This window comes from Mytilus edulis, chromosome 11 (assembly GCF_963676685.1).
Source record: "Mytilus edulis chromosome 11, xbMytEdul2.2, whole genome shotgun sequence".
Taxonomy (NCBI): domain Eukaryota; kingdom Metazoa; phylum Mollusca; class Bivalvia; order Mytilida; family Mytilidae; genus Mytilus; species Mytilus edulis.
In genome coordinates, this window is record NC_092354.1 from 80,705,579 (window position 1) to 80,731,642 (window position 26,064).

Here is a 26,064-nt window from a genome sequence, read left to right on the forward strand (position 1 = left end):
CATCACAAAAACAATTTTGCTAGATGTGGTACCATTATCATAAATTTGATAGGGCTGCTACTAACAAGGAAGCTATTAAAAAAAGAGTTCCAAATTGATAAGTTGAAATCATTTTTTTTTGTTAATTTTACGCACACCATCACTAGTGTCACAGATGATATCGGATATTTTCCTGATGTAACTGCAATCTCGTTCCCTTTTCACGATTGTGACCTACCAAATAAGACTATTTACCGAGTTTGCAATAACATGAGGACCTGCGATCACCCTCATTTGTATGGGGTTCAAAATATCGTGAGCCTTAATCCATTAATTGGAAACACAATTTCAAAGTATTGATGGATTCAGTCGAGGACTATGTCAGAAAATGATGTAACGCGTGAATGAAGACGTATGTGTAAGACTCTTCCCGAATGGATGCAGCATGTGAGGTCGTTGATACAAATCAGAATTAGAAAACTGAATGGATCTATCTAAATCCATGCTAGGTCAACCTTTAAAAACCCAAATTTGGATCTCTAAGCTACACAAGTGGCTTTACAAACAGCAGTATATTGCTAACGCTTCCCAGTCCTCTACGAAACATCTTTCTTAATTATAAACATAAGTTTAATCAGCAATCAAACACGGTCTTCAAAGTTTTTGTGAAATCACCTATTCTAAGGCAGCTTAAATCAGATGTGGATACTTGTATAAATCCAAAGATCTTTGGAGTACATTTAATCTAGCACGCTTTCATCTTTAAATAGTATTTAAACATTGGACTTGTTTACACTTAAAAAACGTATTCCTCATTCTAAACTTAATGACAAATTGAAAGCGTTGGCATTGATTTGTTTCATACAAAATAATTGCAAAGTTTGTTTCATAGGGAGGGATAAATCTACTTTGTAAACAATCATCCTGATACAAACAAAACATTTCTCTCCCAATTGTGAACTTTCCATTTTATGAAGCAATATTTCAGCATCGCCAGTATAAATCTCCCAATTGTCACGATATTCCTGGGCTTGTATTTCCCATCATGATTTCCTTAAGGGAGTTTTGCTGCTACTAAATATAAAGCAAGAGTTCCAAATGATGAAGTTGAAATCTTTCCTTCGTAAATTGTACAGACGCCATAACGAGTTTGATGACCATTATAGAATATCCGTTTATCATATGATATCGGAATGTTCCTTATGTCGTAACTACAATCCCGTTTTCTTTTCACAAATCTGAATTGTCGAGATGATACGCTAATCTAGACCTTTCTAAGTAGCATTTTCAAGCATTTTTTCCGCGATGGAGGGTTGCTGCTTGCAAAGACGCTTTTAAATCAAGGGTTTCAAGATGTGACGTTAACATCGACTCTTTGCAGATTTTACGGGCACCATCAGGAGGTGGTTGACCGTTCTGGGATGTCTATTTCACAACCGAAACCAATTGATATTTTCAAATTATTCTAACATCCTCTTTTTCCCATAGGTGACATATTAAATTCCGCTTTTCGCCAAGTAATGTTTTGCTGTTGTTTTTTGCTATGGTCGGGTTGTTGTCTCTTTGGCACATTCCCCATTTCCATTTTCAATTATATCTAATGAGAAACACAAAGGCTGTCTATGTTTCTTTTCAAATTTTCATATTTGGCCAAGTTTCCAAGTGCCCAGTTCAGGATTTCTGAAGGTACACCCTACTTAAGTGAAATCATTAGATATTAGACGATTGCACGTCATCAACATACAAGATTAGATCAAAATTAATACAAGTCATCAGTTAAAACCCATTAGCATTAGTTAAAGTGACTTGAAACAAATCATCTACAATTTCTAATATTCAACAAAAAGACTGCATGTGAAGGCAGTTTACAAACCTAATTGTTAAATGATTTAAGGGGCTCGCGGGTATAAATCGATTTTCTTTCAAGTATAGGATTTCGCTATTTTTTCTACGAATGAACTTTATCATTTACTTATTAGGGAAAAAACGGGGTCACTGTTCATTAAAGCACACAATCTGACTTCGGCATAAACATGCAGTTTTGTTAGGGTACCTTGTTTCTGTTGAACTAATAGGAGAAATATAGGTTATATGGGTATAAAAAAAACACTAAATTACAGAAATCGCCTTAATTTTTCAATTGTTTAGTTTGATTCCAGCTTAATGAAAAATTTAGGTCACAATTGAGTTAAAATAAGATACTTCATTGTTTGATTTGTTTTGTTTATTATAATGAATTAACTGTCACGTCGACCTAAAGTTGTTAATTTTTTGTCATTTGGTTGAACATTGTCTGATTGGCAATCATACCACATCTTCTTTTTATATATATATTTGGGTTTTTTTTAATTGCCTGGCAAATTCATATTTCATCCTAATTTACGAAACGAGCGTCTGACGTATCAAATTATATGCCTGGTACCTTTGATAACTTATTATATCCGTATGACATGCAACCTTAAGTCAAACCTAGCTATAACAGATTCAACATGAGCACAGCATGTTGAGTTCTTGAAAAGAATCAAATGCGAAAAAAAGTGAAACAAACAGGTAATAGTACGAACGATTTCCTTCAAATATTCTGATAATAAAACAACCATTATATTATGTATAATACACTTGTATTTCATGACATAGAATATAGAAACATTCCAAAAAAGTTATCATTACTGGTGGCAAGTAGAAAGAAACCATGTGCCTATAAAAAAAATTACAAATATACGGAACTACGACATTTGTACATTTACAAGCAAAATATTTAAACGTCCCTAATCAAATGACAAAATCGAAAGCTTAAATACATTAAACACAGTCAACGAATAGATAACAGCTGTCATATTCCTGGCTAGGAACATGTAACCTTGTGATATAGCTACTTATACCTCATACTTGTATTGACAAAAACGTATGAACAAAACATACATATAAACTAGATGAATAGGTCAGAAATATGGGTACAGTTGTTGTGTAAACATCTTAATCCCTTACAAAAAAAAATATGTATCACAGAAACACTAAAAGGCATAATACAAAGCACATTAGCAAACATGAAAGATAATAATGCAAACTTAAGCATAGCAGAATAACACAAAGACGCGATTTATAAGAACAGATCCACGTCAAATGTAATTAGCAAAAAACATACTCAACAGTAAAAGTAATATTTAGACAAATAAAAAAATACTATAGCATGTTATCTAGATGATAAACAACTTCGGTACCCATTATCTAAACTTCAAGAAAATCGGGGATTTTTTTGTTGACTTGATATGGAATTTTTATCAACAATGATTTTGTCCCTTCGAATGGACTTTTTTTGACATAGGTTCTTACGCATACCACTAGTTCATCAACTTTCTACTCAGACGCTGGTGATGTTTTACACAGTTGAAAGTCGAAAGTCAAAAGAATCATTTTATAAATATCGAACGTATAAATGATTTATCGAAATATATTATTTGTCCCATTTACAGATATCAAATATCAATTCTATTTTATGTTTTAGTTTTGAAACCTAGAGACACATATACAACATGAAAATATAACAGTGATAAGCGGTTTTTATTTTTTCAAAATTCACAAGTCTCTATCTTGTCAATCAACACCAATGACTGCACACTCTTTAACATTAATCAGACTATCTGTACTTATTTTTATTTTGTTTTTATAGAAAATTGATGCACTGTAACCAATAAAATTTCCTGAATCAAAAGTAGAGGACCGACCATGATGTCACACTCAACCATCAGTAATTGACAGATTAAAATGCATTGTATTTTAATGGTGATTAAAGTACACAAGAAACACAGTGTAATTGCGCAGTTTGATGTGTAGCTGTTGTGATTTATTTGCACTAGTATAATTATGCATGGCTATCGGATTTTTTCCGGACACGGAAAAGTTGTCCCGTTAATCATAATTTTGGATTGACGTTTAGAGTAAACAAAAACATTATTACCTGCAAAATTGATAGAATCAATCAGAAAGAGGACAGCCAAACTCATAGATTGAAAACAAACTAAAACGCCATGGCTAAAAAAAGAAAAAGACAAACAGAAACATAATAGTACACAAGACGCAGCACCGAAATTAAAGACTAAGCAACACGAAACCCACCAAAAACTTTGGGTAATATAAGGTGTTCCTGAAGGGTTAGCATTTCTTGTTCCACATGTGGCACCTGTCACATTGAGAAATACTTGGATTCGTGATCAATTAAAATCGACTGCCTTTAAATCATCCAACAGGAATAACATTGTTCTCGTATTTCCATCCTTGTTTTGAATAATTAAGTCATATTCAATAGAATATATCATAAAGATAGAGCTAGCATTTTCGAACATGATATCATTAGTTGAGGGTAGCTGCTTAGAAGATAGCTTTTAAAGAGTGTTATCATCCCTTCGATATACCATTATGAGTTGGTTGATCGTTGTGGACTTAAAGATGATTATTAAGACTTTCCAATTATTATCAGTACAGTCCGTCCTCCTTTACTTGAATATGACATTTGAATTTGGATCTATCACTGAGCAGGATGTGGGATGACACCTGTAGTAGCAGAAAGCTTATCAATCCTCAACATATGAGTTATAAAAAATCAGGCATCAAAGATTAACTTATTAATCAGTACACATCAAATATCCAATGTAATAAGTTTAAAGACGTCACATTGAGCAATGCCAAGATACAGGTATCAATAGATGGTATAAACCCATGAATGTACATATGTATATGTGGAACAATAATATCTAGTTTGCTTTTAATTTACTGATAACATAATCAATACTAATACCAATAAAAACAATATATAAAGATCACCATACATTCTTGAAGTGGTCATGTTAAGAATAAGTTATTTAAAGGATCGATAGATTTACCAGGATCAGTTCTAAATTTCCAGGGGACGATTTACAACATCGCCGTAAAAATGAACATGTTTTATCCCGTTCGAAATAAGATTTTCACAGGCCCAACCAAACTTTAAAACCAAATATTTTTATCTAAAGAAGATTTTAGTAAAAGTTTTAAGTAATATGTGGTAAAAAGTAAAATCACAAAAATACTGAACTCCGAGGAAAACTCAATCGGAAAGTCTCGAATAAAATAGCAAAATCAAATGACAAAACTCATCAAACGAATGGAAAACAACTGTCATATTCCTGACTTGGTACAGGCATTTTCAAATGAAGAAAATGGTGGATTGAACCTGATTTCATAGCGCTAAACCTCTCACTTTTATGACAGTCGCATCAAAATTCCGTTATATTTACATCGATGCGTGAACAAAACAGACATAATAAATGAAATAGTCAAAATATAGGTACAGCAGTCATCATCGTGCAACAATTTTACAAGGAATAATTTAACAGAACGCAAAAAAAAACCCATCTATCTACAAACACATTTATTGGTTCGCGTGTCTGACGTCAGACAATTTCATACGTCACATATATTTGTCGTTCAATGTATAAACAAACAATTTTAAAATTTCTCATAAGCAATGGTAGCATACAGGGTTAAAAAATCAAAAGTATGTAAGAATTAATTTCAAAAATAGACCGAGATTTAAAATAGTCCAAAAGTTATATAGAATTTATAAGAATCCACAAATAGTTCATTCCAATACGCGATTGAATAATTTTGACGTTTGTGGTTCAACGTATTCTTTAATTCACAATAGAAATATATCAAAATGACATATAATGGCATACGTCTCTGCTGAATTTTCTGTTAGATTACAGACCACTCAAAAACAACAGAGTGGGGATATTGTGACTAAGATTAAGGTTGACAAAACAAGATATGAACAAAATTTAAAGGAAGAATTAAAAGATAGAAAGTATCTGAATATTAGAACACCTAACGGTATTGAACAAGCTACAAACCAGCTAATAGCTGGTCTTACTAACGCTTTAAATTTGAGCTATTCACGTAGGAAATCCAAATTTAGTAGAAAAAAGAATATCAGCTGGTCTCCACAACTTGCAAAAGCTCTAGGTATCTCAAAAAAGGCATTCTATCTGTGGAAAAAGGTTGGTTCACCTCCCTCAAAAAAGGCATTCTATCCGTGGAAAAAGGTTGGTTCACCTTCCTCAAAAAATAACATTTACAACTTGAAGAGACTAGAAACGAACCGTTCAGTCAGATCAATACAAAGGCAACAAACCGCTGACAAAAGAATTAAACTTCATGAAGAGATTATGATGGCTTTAGACAGGGACAAGGATCTGTTTTTTCGACTTATAAAAACTCAACGGTCCTCTTCTTCTCATTTCATACACACCCTTTGAACTGAAGAAAAAGAAGCATCAACTCCAAATGAGATAAATAATGTCTTCAAAGAACACTTTGAAAAATTAGCTAAGACCAATTCTAATCCTTCCTTCAACATTGGTCATGATAATCTAGTCAAATTAGACGTGGAAACCATTGTTAACATCTGTGAAAACAAAGAAATAATAATTCAACCTGTTACCTCTACAGAAATCACAAAGCATATATCTATATTAAAAAGAAAAAAAAGCTGGTGATCTAGAAGGCTTAACTGCAGAACACCTAATTTATGGTGGCACAGAATTGACTGATAGAATTGACTGATTGAATTCCTGGTTACCTTAATTAACAATATCTTCTATGCAAAGCATGTACCTGAACATCAGACTCGGACTTCTCTTGAACTGAATTTTAATGTGCGTATTGTTAGGCGTTTACTTTTCTACATTGGCTAGAGGTATAGGGTGGGGGTTGAGATCTCACAAACATGTTTAACCCCGCCGCATTTTGCGCCTGTCCCAAGTCAGGAGCCTCTGGGCTTTGTTAGTCTTGTATTATTTTAATTTTAGTTTCTTGTGTACAATTTGGAAATTAGTATGGCGTTCATTATCACTGAACTAGTATATATTTGTTTATGGGGCCAGTTGAAGGACGTCTCCGGGTGCGGGAATTTCTCGCTACATTGAAGACCTGTTGGTGACCTTCTGCTGTTGTTTTTTTCTATGGTCGGGTTGTTGTCTCTTTGGCACATTCCCCATTTCCATTCTCAATTTTACCTGAAGTAATCAAAAAAAGCCTGCTGACCCCAGTCCACAAAAAAAAAACAAAGACCCTACTATGCTATCCAACTATAGAGGCATCACAGGCATGTCCATCATATGTAAAATTTTGGAGCTTTGTATTAGAGCTAGAATCAAAGGTACACTAAATAAACATCAAAACAAGCTTCAGAAAAGTTTTACTAAAGGTGCATCCTCGATTTATATTGCTCTTCTCATCTCTGAAGAAATTAACGAAGCCAATAAAAAAACGAGTGTCTCATTCTAATAACTCTGGATACAGAAAAAGCATTTGACGTGGTTGATCATATCCACCTATTTTGGAAATTATATCACCAAGGAATTAATGGAGCATCATGGTTCCTAATTAAGGAACTATATAACAAAATAACTACACAAGTTAAGTTTCAAGGATACATCTCAGAAACATTTGAGTCAAAGAAGGTGGAATTTTCTTTGCCAATTTTTTACAAGGCTTATAATAAAAATATCCTAGATACTCTTGAATCCACAAATATTGGAATTAAAATTGGAACAAATTACGTGGGCTGCCCAACGTCCGCAGATGACATAATGATATGTGCTGGTTCAGAACATGATGCCTCAACTCAACTCTGCATCATTGAAAACTGCACCAAAAACGATCGGGTAAAGATAAACAGCAAAAAACCTGAAGTTCTACTGAAGTTCTACTGATTAGCAAGAAGAATACAGATATAAATTTTCAACTTTTTAATGAAAAAATAGATGAACAGCAAAACATCAAACATTTAGGTATTGTAAGACAAGAGAAAAATAATCCGAAAAAGAATCTCTGCTGCAAGAGCTACAATGTATTCACTAGTAGGTGCTGGATTACATGGAATAAATGGTATAAATCCACTATTATCGTATAAACTATAGCGGACATACGTTTTACCGAGAATGCTCTATGGAATTAAAATTCTCACATTACTAAAACTGATATCCAAAAATTAGAAGCTTTTCAGAAAAAAAACCATTTAAACAAATTATATCCTTACCATAAAGAACTGCTGATGCTGCTATCTATATCTTGCTCAGTGCAGAATCTTTTGAGCAACTCATACATAAAGCTGTCATTTCCCTATTTCTAAGAATATCAAAAGATCCCAACTCAGTTGAGTGTAAAATTGGAATAAGACAGCTAGCAACAAAAGACGATAAATCAAATAGTTGGTCATAAAAATGGACAAAACCCTCAAATCTTATGATCTTCCATCCGCACATGAGATTATACTAAATGCAGAGAAAAAATTGGAAACGATTGACTCACGACGTCATTAAGAAAAACTGGAAAGATAAATGGACCGAAATTGCTAGAAGCAAAACAACACTCAAATACATGGAAGTTAACAACTGGAACTTTAAAATACCAAACTTCTGTTGGGGCAGTGTCAGAGATCATAAAAGAGATGTTAGCAAAGGGATAATAAATTCCAGGATACTTACAGGAACTTACAAAACCCAAAGTATTACCAACAGATTTGACGAAACAAAATTTGCAGAATGCAAATTGTGCATGGTAGGACCTTAGGATTATAAACATTTCCTAGTCAAGTGTGAAAGTCTGAATTGTGTGAGAAAATTCATCACAATAGACTACAATCCCTACTGGACGATAATCATATCCCTTATTGCAGTATAATTAATTCTGATGAGGACCTTCTCGAATTCTTGATAAACTGTTGTAGGAACAACCTTATAACTGTGTCTCAGCAGAGAGACTTAGAACGAATCTGCAAAGATTGGATCTATGCATTGCATGCTGAAAGAGCCCAACTTTTGGAAAACAAATGAACAATCAGTTAAGTTCTGTGCTTAACTTGCAAGTGGCTGTCAGTCGTGGGAATGTAACATGTAATATTATTCTACTTAAATGTATATACTTAATTAAATGCTAAGTGATATAGCAAAGTACTTAATAGTTAAAATCTTAACTAGAGCATATGAATATTAATTACCCTTGTAAATAATCTTGTAGACCCAAATTTGTATTGACAAACTCTACTATTTTATTTAAAACTAATTTTAATAGTTTTTTATTCTTATCTTAAAATAGATTTTAAGTACATATAAACTAATTATGAAACCACACTAGTGCATAAATTTACCCAATACTAATACGGATTAGTAACTCATATCTCTGTCCTTTTGCTAAGAGAAATTAAACAACTGATAAGTTAGTATTTTTATCCATTTTAAAACTTTAAAATGTATAGTGTTCATACAAGTTCCTGTTTTTAACTAATTTTTAGTTTTATCTTATTCCAACTCTGTTTATACTAATATTTTTAAATTTTAACTAGTACATAGAATTTTAAATAACGCAATTTTAAAAATAGACACAATTTTTAAATGCAGTGACCCTGCAGATAGGGTGGACTGCCAGAAGAAGAAGAAGAAGAAGAAGAAGAAGAAGAAGAAGAAGAAGAAGAAGAAGAAGAAGAAGAAGAAGAAGAAGAAGACGAAGACGAATATCATCATGACGGGGTCTTTTAAAGTACAGAGTCATGTTATAACAACCAAAGAAAAACAAAGAGTCGCATATACAAAACACACCAGCAAAAAATGAAAGATAATACAAACACATTGTCGGGATGTTTAAGTACCGAGCCACGTTAAATGGATACCATATGAAACAATCCAACAGTAAAATTAATAGAACAAAGACAAATGAAAGAACAGTATAACACATTGTTAAGATGATAAACAACATCAGTACGCAGAATCTATACATCAAGACCATCATGTATCATTTGTGAAGTTGATACGAAATATTTATCAATAAGGTCTTGGTACCTTCCAATGAACTTTTTTAGAAAAAGGACGAGACGTTCTTTGACATACCCCTGGTTCATAAACTTCCTACTCAGACACTGATGACGTTTTACAAAGTGTGAACAGGAGATGCAAGCTCTTGAATATCGAATAAGTTGGGAAATATATATCCCATATGCAGGTGAAGTTGGTATATTGCTACTTAGGTGGGGGGAATTTATTATTTCAAAATTAAAATCGTCTCTTATGTCATATATTCTGGTATATATTTGTATGTGTTTTGTTATTTGATTTTGCTATGTGATTATGGACTTTCCGATTAGATTTTCCTCTAAGTTCAGTATTTTTTGTGATTTTACTCTTTGTTTATATTGAAATCCATGGTAACCCTACAGTCGAGGTAGGGAAAGTTAAGAAATTTAGTGTTAGTCTAAACTCTTAGAAGTATTGGGCAAATAAACGTTGAAAATATGCCACACAGCCCTATATATTTTGACCTTGGAAAATTGTTTAGTGCATATGAATTTTCCATTCTAGTATATGACTTTTTTCTAAGCTTTATAGTAAAAGTGGTACAGTTAACGCCGTAAAGGGAGTTCCAATGGGAAAATGCATTGTCAATATTTGCACAAATGCAACCTATAATGGGTGAAATAAGAGAACAGAATTTAACTCAATTTGGTTCATTTCACAAATTTTAATGAAATGAACTCAAATATGAAGTTTTATTAATATTTCATGAAAACTAATAAAATCCTTGGCCATAAATATGATGATTCAGCATAAATTCACAGTTGAAAGTATGCATAGTTTACTTAAAGTCCTAAATGCAAAATAAATTCATGATATATCTATAATTGTAAGTTTAATTGTTTAGACGTGCTTATATCTACTCTTCGCAGTCATTAAACTCAGATATTTCCTGAATTTTATATTTTGGGAGTTTTGTCCTGTCGATAACCCAAAAAGTAAGCCGTAACACCCAAATCTGCTTTTTTGTCACCTCGGCATAAACAATAAAAGCTAGATATATAAAAATATCTCAACAAAACTTACAATAGTGTGTTCTATCCTGAATATGTACTAAATATTCTATGTTGCTTAAAAGACAGCAATACAATTTAGGCAATTTGAGGCCCAAGAATGGAAAACAGAGAACATTGCCTACCCCCTGGGTCATAAAACAAATAATTGAACTTGTAAATGCTATGATTTTATGATTGTAAAGGTCTTTATATAGAAACCAATAATTATGCTTGGAAGTTATACAAAAATCAGATGTTAGAAGTCATCTCCATAACATTTTAAGTAAATTTATACATCCAACTGGTATCTGCATAAACATGATAAATACAACAATTGCAAATATGGCTTTGTTTTAACACTTTTGGTTCATATATTAGCTATTTGTGTCAGATATATGGTTACAGATGGTACTGTTGTGACAGGAATTCTAAACTGACCATTTGAGGCAGTAAATGTGAACTTTTATTGACAAATAGGCATACAGTCAGATGTGGACTGGAGACAGGGGAAGGATTGGATAATTTATATAATCTTGAATGTTGGAATGATTGACTGCTAAACATTACATGTATAGTATTCTAAAATGCGTTCAATTTGTTATCAAAACAGTTTTAAACCGGTTCTATGCATTTGATGTCAGAAAACATTAAAACAGGGGAGGGGGTATAAAATGTTCAATAAAGGGAAACTCAGAGTATATTCAAAGTTCCCTTAAGGCTATAATTCTGATAAGGAGTATTTTTAAAGAGTTTTCTATTTTAATAAATGTGTGTACAAGTTGCACTTTGTTCATGCAGCTGTTTTTCAAACCACGCCTCTGTTGGGGAGATTTCGAATATTCATAGAAAATTAATTTCGTTTAAATACTGGTTCTCAGTTCTGATCTGTAGGTTGCATCTCATAAAGACATAACTTGGGAAAGTTACCAGAAAATATACATGTAAATATTGTTAATATTGAAATATATGGTAACCCTGCAGTCGTAGTAGGGATAGTTAAGAAATTTAGTGTTAGTGTAAACTCTTAGAAGTTCGGGGCGTTTAAACATTGAAAATATGCCACAAAGCCCTATATTTTGACTTTTGTAAAAAATAGTAGTGCATATGAACTTTCCATTCTAAGATATGATTGTTTTCAAAACTTCATAGTAAAAGGTACAGTTTTAGCCGTAAGGGGAGTTCCTATGGGAAAATGCATTGTTAATTTTTACAGAAATGCAACCTCCAGTAAGTATTTCCAGCATATCTACTTTTCTCATTAGAGACGAATGCTCTAAATGAGTTGCAGCAAATATTTAAGTTCAGATTGACCAAATGATCATTAGACAGTTCAAATTTTGATGAAGTTTTAGGGTTTTATATGGGTCAAGTACATATCCACTTTTATACGATGACTACTGACTTGTCATAACTTGTTAACGTATGTAACAGCCAGTTTGTTGTCGACTTATTTTTATTTGTGCAAGAACAAAAATTTGCATAATGATGCACTGTACTCGTAAGTTTATTTAGAATAGCACCTCAGGTATCCAGATATTTACACGTCTTTAGCATTCATATTTTTTAGTCAGAGCGATCCTGTTGAAAGTAAATCAAGAAAAGTGATATTTTGAATCTATAAATGCATGACTGTTTATTCATCTTTAATTAAAATTTTAGCGAATGGTACAAAGGGGAATTCATTATCATGTGTCGCAAATTAACTGCCAAAGACATTGTTAAAAATACGAACAGACAAACAGACAATTATACAAACAGATGAACACTAGTATAACACACACAACATGGAAAACTGAAGAATGTGGTGATATCGATTGCTTATAGTTATCGACGGTACCAGGATTATAATTTAGTATACCAGACGCGCGTTTCGTCTGCACATGACTCATCAGTAACGCTCAGATCAAAATAGTTATAAAGTCAAATAAGTATAAAGTTGAAGAGCATTGAAGATCCAAAATTCAAAAATGTTGTGCCAAATACGGCTAAGGTTATCTACTCCTGGGATAAGAAAATCAAAAGTGAAGCTGTCTCGTTTGTTACATATTCTCGTATTGCGATCTTTGGTTGAATTTGAGACATATCAAGTAAACTTATCAGCTCATAATATTTTGTAGATTTGCCCGTGTAAACTGAAATATCTATGATTTATTAAATCTTTAGTGAGGAAGGATGCATTGTTGAGACCCTATCAGAAAATAATGATTGTTATTGGAAATAATAAAAACAGTATACCTGAATGTAAATTTAATTGACCGATTTTTGTCATGAACATGTTGAAGGAACTCTGACTCATGCAAAATCATAAGATACTTAACAATTGCATATCATAGCCGTGCAATATTCGATCAAGGTCACTACAATTTATCAGCTCAAGGACACACAATTATATAACAAAATAAAAAAGGGACATGAAATTACATGACAATTCGTTATATAGAGATTGTCGAACGTGACAATATTATTTGTCCTCTAATTGATATACAGATGCGATAAAAGAAATGCATGATTGATGTTTTAAAAACCATGTATGCATTTATTTCTTTTTCCTATTTATTGATTTGAATAGATTTGGTGAACTTAATGAGTCGTTGCCTGGTTATTTTCGACAAATTAGTTTTGATGAGCCTCTGCTTTTTTCTCCTTTCGCCGTCCATATTTATATTGCATACAAAAATAATAACCCATTTTAACATTTCCCAGCCATAGAATATAGAATCGGTGAAATCTGATTAATGATAAATGAGAATTGCAATTACATAAAATAATCAGTAAATAGTATTATCGATTGTTATCAAAGGTACCAGGCTTATAATTTGTCAAAAGTGCAAAGTTGAAGAGCATCACTTTGATACAGAAGTTGAAATGTATCATAAATAACGAACTCCGAGGTAAATTCAAAAAAGAAAGCTTCTAATCAAATGGCAAAATTAAATGACAATAGACAGCAAACGAATGGACAACAGCTGTCATATTCCTGACTTGGTACATGTAGTTTCAAATGTAGATGGACAACAGCTGTCATATTCCTGACTTGGTACATGTAGTTTCAAATGTAGATGGACAACAGCTGTCATATTCCTGACTTGGTACATGTAGTTTCAAATGTAGATGGACAACAGCTGTCATATTCCTGACTTGGTACATGCAGTTTCAAATGTAGATGGACAACAGCTGTCATATTCCTGACTTGGTACATGCAGTTTCAAATGTAGATGGACAACAGCTGTCATATTCCTGACTTGGTACATGCAGTTTCAAATGTAGATGGACAACAGCTGTCATATTCCTGACTTGGTACATGCAGTTTCAAATGTAGATGGACAACAGCTGTCATATTCCTGACTTGATACATCCAGTTTCAAATGTAGATGGACAACAGCTGTCATATTCCTGACTTGGTACATGTAGTTTCAAATGTAGATGGACAACAGCTGTCATATTCCTGACTTGGTACATGTAGTTTCAAATGTAGATGGACAACAGCTGTCATATTCCTGACTTGGTACATGTAGTTTCAAATGTAGATGGACAACAGCTGTCATATTCCTGACTTGGTACATGTAGTTTCAAATGTAGATGGACAACAGCTGTCATATTCCCGACTTGGTACATGTAGTTTCAAATGTAGATGGACAACAGCTGTCATATTCCTGACTTGGTACATGCAGTTTCAAATGTAGATGGACAACAGCTGTCATATTCCTGACTTGGTACATGCAGTTTCAAATGTAGATGGACAACAGCTGTCATATTCCTGACTTGGTACATGCAGTTTCAAATGTAGATGGACAACAGCTGTCATATTCCTGACTTGGTACATGCAGTTTCAAATGTAGATGGACAGCAGCTGTCATATTCCTGACTTGGTACATGTAGTTTCAAATGTAGATGGACAACAGCTGTCATATTCCTGACTTGGTACATGTAGTTTCAAATGTAGATGGACAACAGCTGTCATATTCCTGACTTGGTACATGTAGTTTCAAATGTAGATGGACAACAGCTGTCATATTCCTGCCTTGGTACATGCAGTTTCAAATGTAGATGGACAACAGCTGTCATATTCCTGACTTGGTATATGCAGTTTCCAATGTAGATGGACAACAGCTGTCATATTCCTGACTTGGTACATGCAGTTTCCAATGTAGATGGACAACAGCTGTCATATTCCTGACTTGGTACATGCAGTTTCCAATGTAGATGGACAACAAATGTCATATTCCTGACTTGGTACATGTAGTTTCCAATGTAGATGGACAACAGCTGTCATATTCCTGACTTGGTACATGCAGTTTCCAATGTAGATGGACAACAGCTGTCATATTCCTGACTTGGTACATGCAGTTTCCAATGTAGATGGACAACAGCTGTCATATTCCTGACTTGGTACATGCAGTTTCAAATGTAGATGGACAACAGCTGTCATATTCCTGACTTGGTACATGCAGTTTCAAATGTAGATGGACAACAGCTGTCATATTCCTGACTTGGTACATGCAGTTTCAAATGTAGATGGACAACATCTGTCATATTCCTGACTTGGTACATGCAGTTTCAAATGTAGATGGACAACAGCTGTCATATTCCTGACTTGGTACATGCAGTTTCAAATGTAGATGGACAACAGCTGTCATATTCCTGACTTATTACATGCAGTTTCAAATGTAGATGGACAACAGCTGGCATATTCCTGACTTGGTACATGCAGTTTCAAATGTAGATGGACAACAGCTGTCATATTCCTGATTTGGTACATGCAGTTTCAAATGTAGATGGACAACAGCTGTCATATTCCTGACTTGGTACATGCAGTTTCAAATGTAGATGGACAACAGCTGTCATATTCCTGACTTGGTACATGCAGTTTCAAATGTAGATGGACAACAGCTGTCATATTCCTGACTTGGTACATGCAGTTTCAAATGTAGATGGACAACAGCTGTCATATTCCTGACTTGGTACATGCAGTTTCAAATGTAGAACATGGTGAATCAAACCTTGTTTTAAAGCTCTAAACCTCTCACTTGTATGACAGTGCCGTCAAATTCAATTATATCTACAATGGTGCATGAAAAAACAAACATAATAGGTAAAATTGTCAAAATATGGGTAGGATAGTCATAATGTGTCACAAACAGATATTAAACAAAGAGTCATAAAAAGTATCTATCAAATTTAACAACCACATTCATTGCTAACTTATATATATATTTTAAATTAATTCATTACAGAATGAAATATTTGAAGTCCTCGAGTGCTAGACATCAGCAGATGTACACGTCACATAGGAAGAAATATAAAATAATTTGGTCGTCCAAACTATTTTAAAAAAATATAATTTCACAGGGGAAATGGTGGTCTCCAAGTTTGAAAAATCAAAAGTTTTGTTAGAACTAATTTCACTTAAAAAGGTCCGAGATTAGAATTTTCCAGAAGTTCTCTAGAAATTTAAATCATCCTCAAATGGTTAATACCACTACGGCAGTAAAATAATTGTGTCGTTCAAAGTATGTTCAAATTATAATAGAACAATAAGATAAAAAGTACAAAGCCACGTCATGTGTACCAAAGAAACACAAAAAGTCACACGAACAAAACACAGAAGCAAAAGTAAAAGATAATACAAACACATTGACGGGATGTATATGTTACCAACCACAACAAATGGATATTACAGAAAACAATACAAACAGTAAAAGTAATATAAATATTCTTTAAATTCTTAGGTGAAGTTAGATGAAAATTAATAAATCAAGAAATTTAATTTGATACTATAAGCCGGTAGAGCATTCGTGAAGGATAAAATAAGCTTAAAATATTGATAGGTCATGGACCTCCTTTTCGTTATTTTTGAGATTTAAAATATGGCGGGAAAAGGCTGACTCGGACTTTTACCTTTTGAATTGGTATGATTTGGGTCTCAAAACAAAACAAAGAAAATCAAAAATCTTCTAAAATTTGGTAAATGAAATTTCATGAGCTATTAAGTCTTATATGAAAACAAAATGGGTGAAAAAACACCAAGGAGTCCGAACATTTGTCACGAATTCCAAAACCTCACCTAAGTACATTCTTAAGATGGTAAACAACGCCATTACGCATAATCTATACATCAAGACCATCATTATAATTTGTGAAGTTGATACGGATTATTAATCAACAAGGTATTTCTACCTTCCGATGAACTTTTTTAGAAAATAGACGAGACGTTCTGTGACATACCCCTGGTTCTACAACTTTCGGGGTATATATCTCCCAATTGATACGATATTCCCGTGCTTGCATTTCCTATCATAATTTTCTTGATAAAGGGTTACTGCTTACAAGGAAGCTATTAAACCAAGAGTTCCAAATGGTGAAGTTGAAATCACCCCTTCATAAATTTTACGGACGCCATCACGAGTTGGTTGACCGTTACGGAATAACCGTTTCACAAATGATATCGGATATGTTCCTTACGTCGTAACTACAATCCCCTTCCCTTTCATGAATGTGACCTACCGAATTAGACTATTTACCGGATTTTTAATCACATAAGCAACAAGACGGGTGCCACATGTGGAGCAGGATATGCTTACCCTTCCGGAGCACCTGATATCACCCCTAGTTTTTGGTGGGGTTCGTGTGGTTATTCTTTAGTGTGTCAAAGAGACAACAACCCAACCATAGCGCAGACAACAGCAGAAGGTCACCAACAGGTCAAATAAGCCTACATATTGTTACATTTAGAATAGTTATGTATTCATATATAAAAGTATGCCAAAAAGAACATAAGGTATACATGTCAAATCAAAAGTTGCTAACATTGTTTCTGCAATCACAAATCTCATTTTTATCAATAACAATACAATAACTAAGAATCAAAATATCATATTCTACACATACAAAAAGAAATTGGTCCCATTACAAGATCTAATTAGACATATTTATTATTTTATTATTTAGTTATCCAATTGTGTACACAATAGGTATTCATTTGCAACCCCTAAAATACAAAGGAAGTAAATCCATCAGCATGATCAGGTAACTTCAAAGCCGAGAATGACATAATAATTTTTTTTTTTTGGGTTGTCGTAAAAGTCATGTCGAATCATTTATGATCAATCAAGTTAAATTGCTTTAGTATTGGCAATCCTAATCAAAGAAGTTTCGATTACATTGAGTAGTATAAATACAGATCTAAACAGTTGTATCACTACAGTTAAAATCGTCAAACCTCAGTCATCATGGCTATTATAACTTTACTGCTGTTGAGTGTTGTCGGATCTGCATTTTGCCATGGCCCATATGGTAGAGGCGGCGGTGGCGGCGATTGGGGAAAAGGAGGTTAGTTAATGTTACTGTATTTTTGTCTTAAACTTTAAAAACGTCACTTCTTTTTTGGCATGTTTAATTTATGTCTATTTCATACTGTTTAATATTATGCCAAATTTGATTGCTGTACGCTTATTTTGACATTTTTTCAAGGATATGGGTCAGGATATGGTGGTGGAAGCGGCGGAGGTTATAGTGTTGGGTATGGCGGCGGTGGTGGGGGAGGATTCGGATCTGGTATTGGTGGTGGTGGACTATTGGTATTAGGCGGTGGAGGAGGAGGAGGAGGAGGTGGTGGAGGAGGTGGCGGAGGAAAAAAAGGTAAGTCAATGTTACAATATTTTTAATATGTATCATCAGTAAGTAAGAATATTGATGTATAACTGTAGAATTAACTCGATCAACATGATGCAATGTAATCTACAATTGATAATAAACTTATCATAGATACCAGGATTAAATTTTGTAATTAAGTCAGACAGCGTTCCGACTATTAAAGACTCATCAGTGACGCTCGAATCCAAAAATGTTAAAAAGGCCAAATAAAGTGCAGTGGGTGTATATTTTGTTTTTAATCTTTTCACTAGTAATGCATTTATAGAGCTAAATCGAACGCTCTATACAGGCTCGTATACATCTGTATGCATTGAAACCTGAAGTAAAGTTACCCTTTTCTGTAAAAAATAACGGGAAAAGAAAAGATGAAAACAAGAATAATTTCATGCGTCCAAACCGCTTTCCTAGATGTCTTTATCAGTAGCTCTAATAGCCAAATAAATGAAAGCCGGGAATGCATGTTTAAGTTCCTAAACATTGGAAAAGGTACATAACAAATAAAATACATAAACAATAGCCAAATCTATCAAAGGTCAAATTTGCCTAAGGGGGGTGAAATCTAAGTTTCTTCATAATTTCAAAGTTTATAAACGATCATATTATTAAATTGTCTGCATTTTATTGAATATATATATATATATATATAAACGAGTTTAAATTGAAAACTACGTTCAAACCTATGATTGCGGTGGATAAAAACCGCAATTTTTATACGTGTGCATGTAAAACAAATTTCGTAGTAGAAGTGTCTAAATACAGCACATACAAAATTTTCCAAAAGACCAAAAATGTGAAAAAGTATATTTAAACAAGACGCATTTGACTAACAGGTCGAACAACTGATGTTCTTTAACCCTGCTGACTACCATTGGTGATTGTCAAATAAAACTAATCACAAGATGTAACAAAATTGATCTTAATATAAATTTGATACTAAACAGAAAACAATTAACTTGTGGCCACGATGTTATGCCACAAACATAAGGTGTCCATATTTTTTTTTGTACACCAGATCCGGATTTCGACAATAAATGTCTCTTCAGTGATGTTAGCGATCGAAACGGTATTTGGAAGGCCATATAAAAAGTACCCTCATTTTTAGATAGACTCTTGATTTCAAGATTTGAAGTCAATATAGGATGAACGGATCATATAAACGGGATATAGTTATTTTTCCATGCCACAAACACACTGACCGTTATTCAACTATTATTATCAAAAGTGGCATACTCCATTTGACCTCAATGTACCTTATAATTTTCATGATACGTATCACTTGTTACTCAATAAAATAATTATATATGTAGTTATTAAATACAATGTGTGTTGTACATTGTGTATTACAGGTGGTCAAGTATGGTGCACCTGTCGTAAAGGACAATGTCTTAAAGGAGAATTTGTTTTGGACAAGTATTGCAGACTAGCACCCTTATTCCCAGGGAAGTGGACTACATGTTGCAAGTATTTTCCAGGAAGTGTAACTAACCGTAGTTATGGTGGAGGTGGTGGAGCTGGATTCGGTAGCGGGGCTGGAATCGGCGGTGGAGCTGTTATTGTAGTTGGATCTGGTGGAGGAGCTGGAGGTGGTGGAGGATATGGATATGGAGGAGGATCTGGATATGGAGGTGGATCTGGGTATGGAGGTGGATCTGGGTATGGAGGTGGATCTGGATATGGAGGCAAAAAAGGAAGTTCTTACTAAACAGGATTCGTTAGACATGTTATTTTGAAAATGAATGTGTATTTTGATATTTCTGAAAATAGAATTAAAAACATATTCATGCATACTTTTTTTCTTCTAATTATTAATAGTCAATTAAACAGGTTTTACTTTTTCATTGTTATCACGAGATATACATGATCTACTTAATAATAATTCTTACATAATTTGCTTTTATAAATACTTGAATATGATTGGTCAATAAGATCTTTTTACCCTTGGTTTACAATTTTCGAAACTACTTTCGTAACATTTACTGAGATCTTTTCATGCGCGATAAACATGCATGCAGATATCCCATGATTTTTTTTAGAATGAAAAACAAATACATAATACATGTAATAGTTGGGTTTTTTTTCTAATGCATATTTAACAAACAAAAAAATAGTGCTTGAAATCTTCAAAATATATAACATTTAAATTTAAATGAAATCCCGCTAAATTTCATGAATGATTTAGAGAACGTTTTACGTCATGGCAAAACACGACTTCATACGAATGAAAACTTTTAAACGACATATTACTTCGTTACTTGTTCACTTTAAATTCGAATAATATTAAATTAAAATGAAGTTTTTGAGATAGGTGCTATTTTATTTTATATTCTATTGCAATTATCTAACATTTATGGATTTTTGAAAGTCAATATGGCGGCTATCTCCTTCGTAACGTCCGATTGATTTTGCATTTGATGTTAATTATAGAAGTCGTTTCCCTACAATAAATATTCAATAAAAGTGGCGAATATTTGTCTGAAGAAATATAAGGATTAGAAAAAGGGAACAAGATACAGAGGGAAAGTCAAACTCATAGATCGAAATACACTTACAACGCTAATGTTAAAAAAAGAAAAAGACAAACAGAAAAATAATAGTACACCTCAGGATGCACCACATAAAACTAATGACTAAGCAACACGAACCCAACCAAAGACTTGGGGTGTTCTCAGGTGCTCCGGAGGGTAGATATATCCTACTCCATATGTGGCTCCCGTTGTGTTGCTCATGTCTTTAACACATTTTTCTAGACGATGTGTTAACCGGGGCTCTAATTCTCAAACTTACGTTACTAGTATGTGATAACTAATCTTTTGGCTGCCAAATTTTTATTCGTTAATGCAAAACATTGAACTTAGAATATCTGACATTTTCTCCCCTCCAAATGTTTTCCTTTTACTTTTTATGATGTGGACTGATCACTGTTATTGCATCTTAGGCACTTTGATTGGATTAATTTGTTAATAGTTTAACTTCAAACTGTTTATGCTTTTTCATACATACTATTGATTACTCAGAACTTGTGCATGAAAGTGTACAGTAACTTAAATGGCCTTTAAACTGCACATTGGACGAATCAATATTATGTTTTATCAAGAAAAGTTAAGGTATGAAAGTTAAGAATTGCCACTTCTATTTTCACAACATTTTCAAAGTACACAGTATATAGATTATTCTGTTAAAGCCTATTGAGAAGACTTCAAAGAAAGTTTACAGATAAGACATTTTTATTTCATTAAACCAATCATTTTTCGAAGAGAAATGCCGAAAAACATTTTACGCACGGCTACGCCAGGTTTTATGTTTTTATAACAGGATTATGTTTTATAAATACAAAAAGCATTTTTCAGTCATATTGGTATATATTATTCACAATATTTCCAAACATATGTAGTCAGTAAATGAAGTCCACATATGTCCAATCTGCCTATTTTGGTCAATACGATCGTTTTGCGTATATCTCCCAAAATCGTGTTAGGCACCATACCATAAAAGTCCTCTAAATTTTAATATTAAAGTATCCTTTGTCATCATCTTGTGGTGTTTATATATCTCAACTTGTTCGATTCGCTCGTCTTTGTAACAATGTATTTGATTTTATCAAAAGAAATGTTTATCTTACTGAAATATTATTTCCGATATTAACAAAATATTTATAACATCTACTCAAATTTATCATCGGTTCAATGGACATTTTTTGTAAATATCAACCAAAGAGGCGAGAAAAATACAAGAGGAACATTTTAACTCATAGATCGAAAACAAACTGACATCGCCATGGCTAAAAATGAAAAAGACAAACATACAATTACTAGTACAAACGACAAAACATAGTAAACTAAAGACTAAGCAACACGAACTCAACCAAAAACTAGGATTGTTCAGGTGCTCCGAAAGGGTAAGCAGATCTTGATCCACACGTGGCTACCGTAGTGTTGTTCATGTTATTACAAACCCGGTCAATATTTGTTTTCGGTATATTCAAATTCGTGAAAAGGGAATGGGATTTAAGTAACAACATATGGATTATATATGATATCCTCTGTGAAACAGTTATTCCTTAACGGTCAATCAACTCGTAATGGCGTTCGTAAAATTGTCAAAGGGATGATTTTATCATATAGAACTCTTGGTTTAATATCTTCTTAGTGAGCAGCAACCCTCTATCAAACGAATAGGAAATGCAGGCCCGGGAATACCTTATCAATTTGGAAATATATACTCTGTATGCAGGCGCTGCCAGAATATTGCTACATAAAAATTAAAAATCACATTTGAGAAACTGAAATCATCTCTTTCGTCTTAAAATTTTATTTTCAATTGTTTCTCATTGTCAATTTTCAGACGTAAGTCAAGTTATGTTTATTTTTGTCAGTTAATTTTAGATTTATGAGTTTGACTGTTCCTTAAGGATCTTTCGTTCCTCTTTTATGAGACAGACAGACTTAACTGTATCCGTTGTATACTTTATTTTCAACAAATGCATAAAGAATTTTTCTGAAACTGACATTATCAAGATGCTTGATTTCCTGATTGATAACATATTTGTTACGTTTAGAAGACTGTTTTTTTGTCGGATTTCCAATCGGAATAAATCGTGTCCCTCTCCTAGCTGACTTGTTTCTTTATTATTATGAGGCTGACTCCATACAAGAACTTCTTAGGATGAAAAATAAGAAGTAAACAATATCCTTTAACATTACTTACCACTATATAGATGATGTTCTCTTACTAAATAACTCAAAATGTGGTTACTTTGTTGAACGCATCGATCCCATCAAACTTGACATAAAGGATACAACAGATACGGCTGAGTCTACATCATATATTGACTTACATCTAGAAATTGACAAAAAGGATCGGTTAAAAACCAAACTAAACAAAAAACGAGATGATTTCAGCGTCCAAATTGTGCCTGCATACGGAGTATATATCTTCCAATTGATACGATATGCGAGAACCTGTATTGTTCTATCTTGATTTATTTGATAGAGGGTTGCTACTCACAAGGAAGTTATGAAACCAAGATTTCCAAAGGGTGAAGTTAAGTCATCCCTTCGTAAATTTTACGGACGCCATCACGAGTTGGTTGACCGTTGTTATGAAATAAACGTTTCACAGATAATACCGGATATGTTTCTAACGTTGTAACTACGATCCCCTTCCATTTTCATGAGTTTGACCTACCGAATTAGACTATTTACCGAGTTGTTATACCATAAACACCACGACGGGTGCCACATTTTGAACAGAATCTGTTTACCCTTTCGGAGCACCTAAGATCACCCTCCGTTTTTGGTGGGGTTCGTGTTGCTTAGTCTTTAGTTTTATATGTTTCTTGTTTACTATTATTTGTCTGTTTGTCTTTTTTATTTTGAGCCATGGCGTTGTGATGGTATTTTCGATGTATGAATTTGACTGTTCCTCTGGTCTCATTCGCCCCCTTTTTATCTATTGTTAAAATGTAGACATCTAAAAGTGATGATTTTTCATTTCCTAACGTTAATTATCCATTTTTAGATGGCGACGTTCCAAAGTCCAAATTATTACACCAGGGTTTTCGATATCACAAACTAGTCAAAAAATTTACTAAATTTTATCATCGGTATAAGGAAATCATTCGTAAATATAACTCAACATGCATACATCTTATACGTTCAGGTATTTTATATCCAATTTTGTATGGTAATATTCTTTACAAAGCACAAACATATCAGTATTCACCTCAAAAACTAACAAAACCTTTAAACAAACATATTAAGACAATGTAAGAAGGGAAACAGTTACGATACTATTGTCAGGTCATTAAATATTACATAATTTGGCTTTGATATTGAATCACTTGTAGGGTCTTCGCATCGAAGTTAAACACATTTATTCTAAAACCAGATGTTGGCATGACACGGGTTATGTTCTTCTCATATATTTCATGATGATATAATACTAAACCCCTAACAGGAGGGATGATTATGCCTGATATTCATCAGTTTAATCGAGGTCTTGAGCTGCTAGTAGTCTGTTGTTATTGATGTATTATTGTCATTTTGTTTATTTTCTTTTCTTTCATATTTTGAGTTTAACTGTGCGTATTGTTGTGTGTTTGGTTTTTCTACATTGGCTAGAGGTATAGGGAGATTGTTAAGATCTCAAAAAACATGTTTAACCCTGCCGCAATTTTGCGCCTGTCCAAAGTCATTAGCCTCTAGGCTTTGTTAGTGTTGTATGATTTTTTATTTTAGTTTCTTGAATATAAAGCAGAGTTTAGCATGACGTCCATTATCACAGAACTAGTATACATATTTGTTTAGAGGGAGCTGAATGACACCTCCGAATGGGGTGTTTCCCGCTACATTGAAGACCCATTGGTGGCCTTCGGCTGTTGTCTGCTGTATGGTCGGGTTGTTGTCTCTTTGACACATTCCAAATTTTTATTCTCAATTTTATATACTCAGTTATATTACATCCTATCTGCTATGGTAAAACTCTATTAAAAGCACATAACTAAGAAAATTCACGTCAAAAGTTAATCAAATCTTTAAAAAGACTTATTCAGAAGAGATATAGTTATGATACTGTTGTCAGATCAGTCAAGTAGGCATGAAATAAAATATAAATATTTGATGCACTTATAGAGTTTTGCATCGGGAATATGCTCATTTGTTTTAAAACAAATTGTTGGCATGATACGGGTTATGGTCTTATCATGTATGTTATGATGGTATGTAACTAATTCAACGAAGAACAGAAGGAATTGTGCTTTATTTTCATATGATGACATATTTACTGAGGTCTAGTGTTGGCATGTTAGTATTTGCTAGTAGTTGTATAATTTTCAAAATTGCTAAACAAATTTTACCTATTCTGATGTTCTATGTGTATACATAATGGATTTATTTTCTTCTTTTTATTTGTTGCATGAAACAAAAAACTTGTATTTCCCCTTTTTCTCATCATGAATTTGAAGTCGCTATATTTACATGTTAAGATCAACTTAATCATTTGCTCGTACAATTGATAATGTAAATGCGCATGTAAAAGAGTTTGTCCAAAGGTATTGTGCAGCTTAAATGTGAATCAGATGAATTATACTGTGTGGTAAGGAAAGGAGTAGGTCCGGTAAGGGCCGATTTTGGACTCAAATTTCAGGTTCATCTAACGAAAGATTTTGGACACTTTTTTAAACACTTAAGTGTCTATTTCAATTGATTCAATTAGTTTATGTGAAAGATTTTAACTGATTTATTCATTTTTAACGCTCCGATCCGATTCAGCTTAAATAATAAAAATCTATCAAATATGACAAAAAACGACACTTTTCAGATGGTTTTTGTCAAAAATGAAAGTGGCCGCATCCGTGTTCATCCTCAACCGTCATATATGTTATGTATTATCAACAAATACAACTTACATTTCAAAATTATAAATGAACACGAATGCGGCCGCTTTCATTTAAGACGGAAACCGTCTTGAATTTAACTAAAATGCTAAAATTTTGAAGATTGCAGCAATTAAGCATGACTTAATGATGCTAGTACCCGATATATGTGCATTGTATT

At 33.3% G+C, this 26,064-nt stretch overlaps 2 protein-coding genes across 2 annotated transcripts; both read left to right on the top strand.

Moving 5' to 3' along the window:
• The first annotated feature begins 5,684 nt into the window (after positions 1–5,684).
• Positions 5,685–9,554, top strand: LOC139494645 (high mobility group protein B1-like). Its single transcript, XM_071282806.1, has 2 exons — positions 5,685–6,059; positions 9,432–9,554. Exons 1-2 carry the CDS (start codon positions 5,685–5,687, stop codon positions 9,552–9,554), a joined length of 498 nt encoding a protein of 165 aa, XP_071138907.1.
• Positions 9,555–18,030: 8,476 nt separating this feature from the next.
• On the top strand, positions 18,031–20,298 carry LOC139496391 (uncharacterized). The gene is made up of 3 exons (XM_071284965.1): positions 18,031–18,187; positions 18,329–18,496; positions 19,858–20,298. Exons 1-3 carry the CDS (start codon positions 18,088–18,090, stop codon positions 20,211–20,213), a joined length of 624 nt encoding a protein of 207 aa, XP_071141066.1. The 5' UTR covers positions 18,031–18,087; the 3' UTR covers positions 20,214–20,298.
• The last annotated feature ends 5,766 nt before the right edge of the window (positions 20,299–26,064 follow it).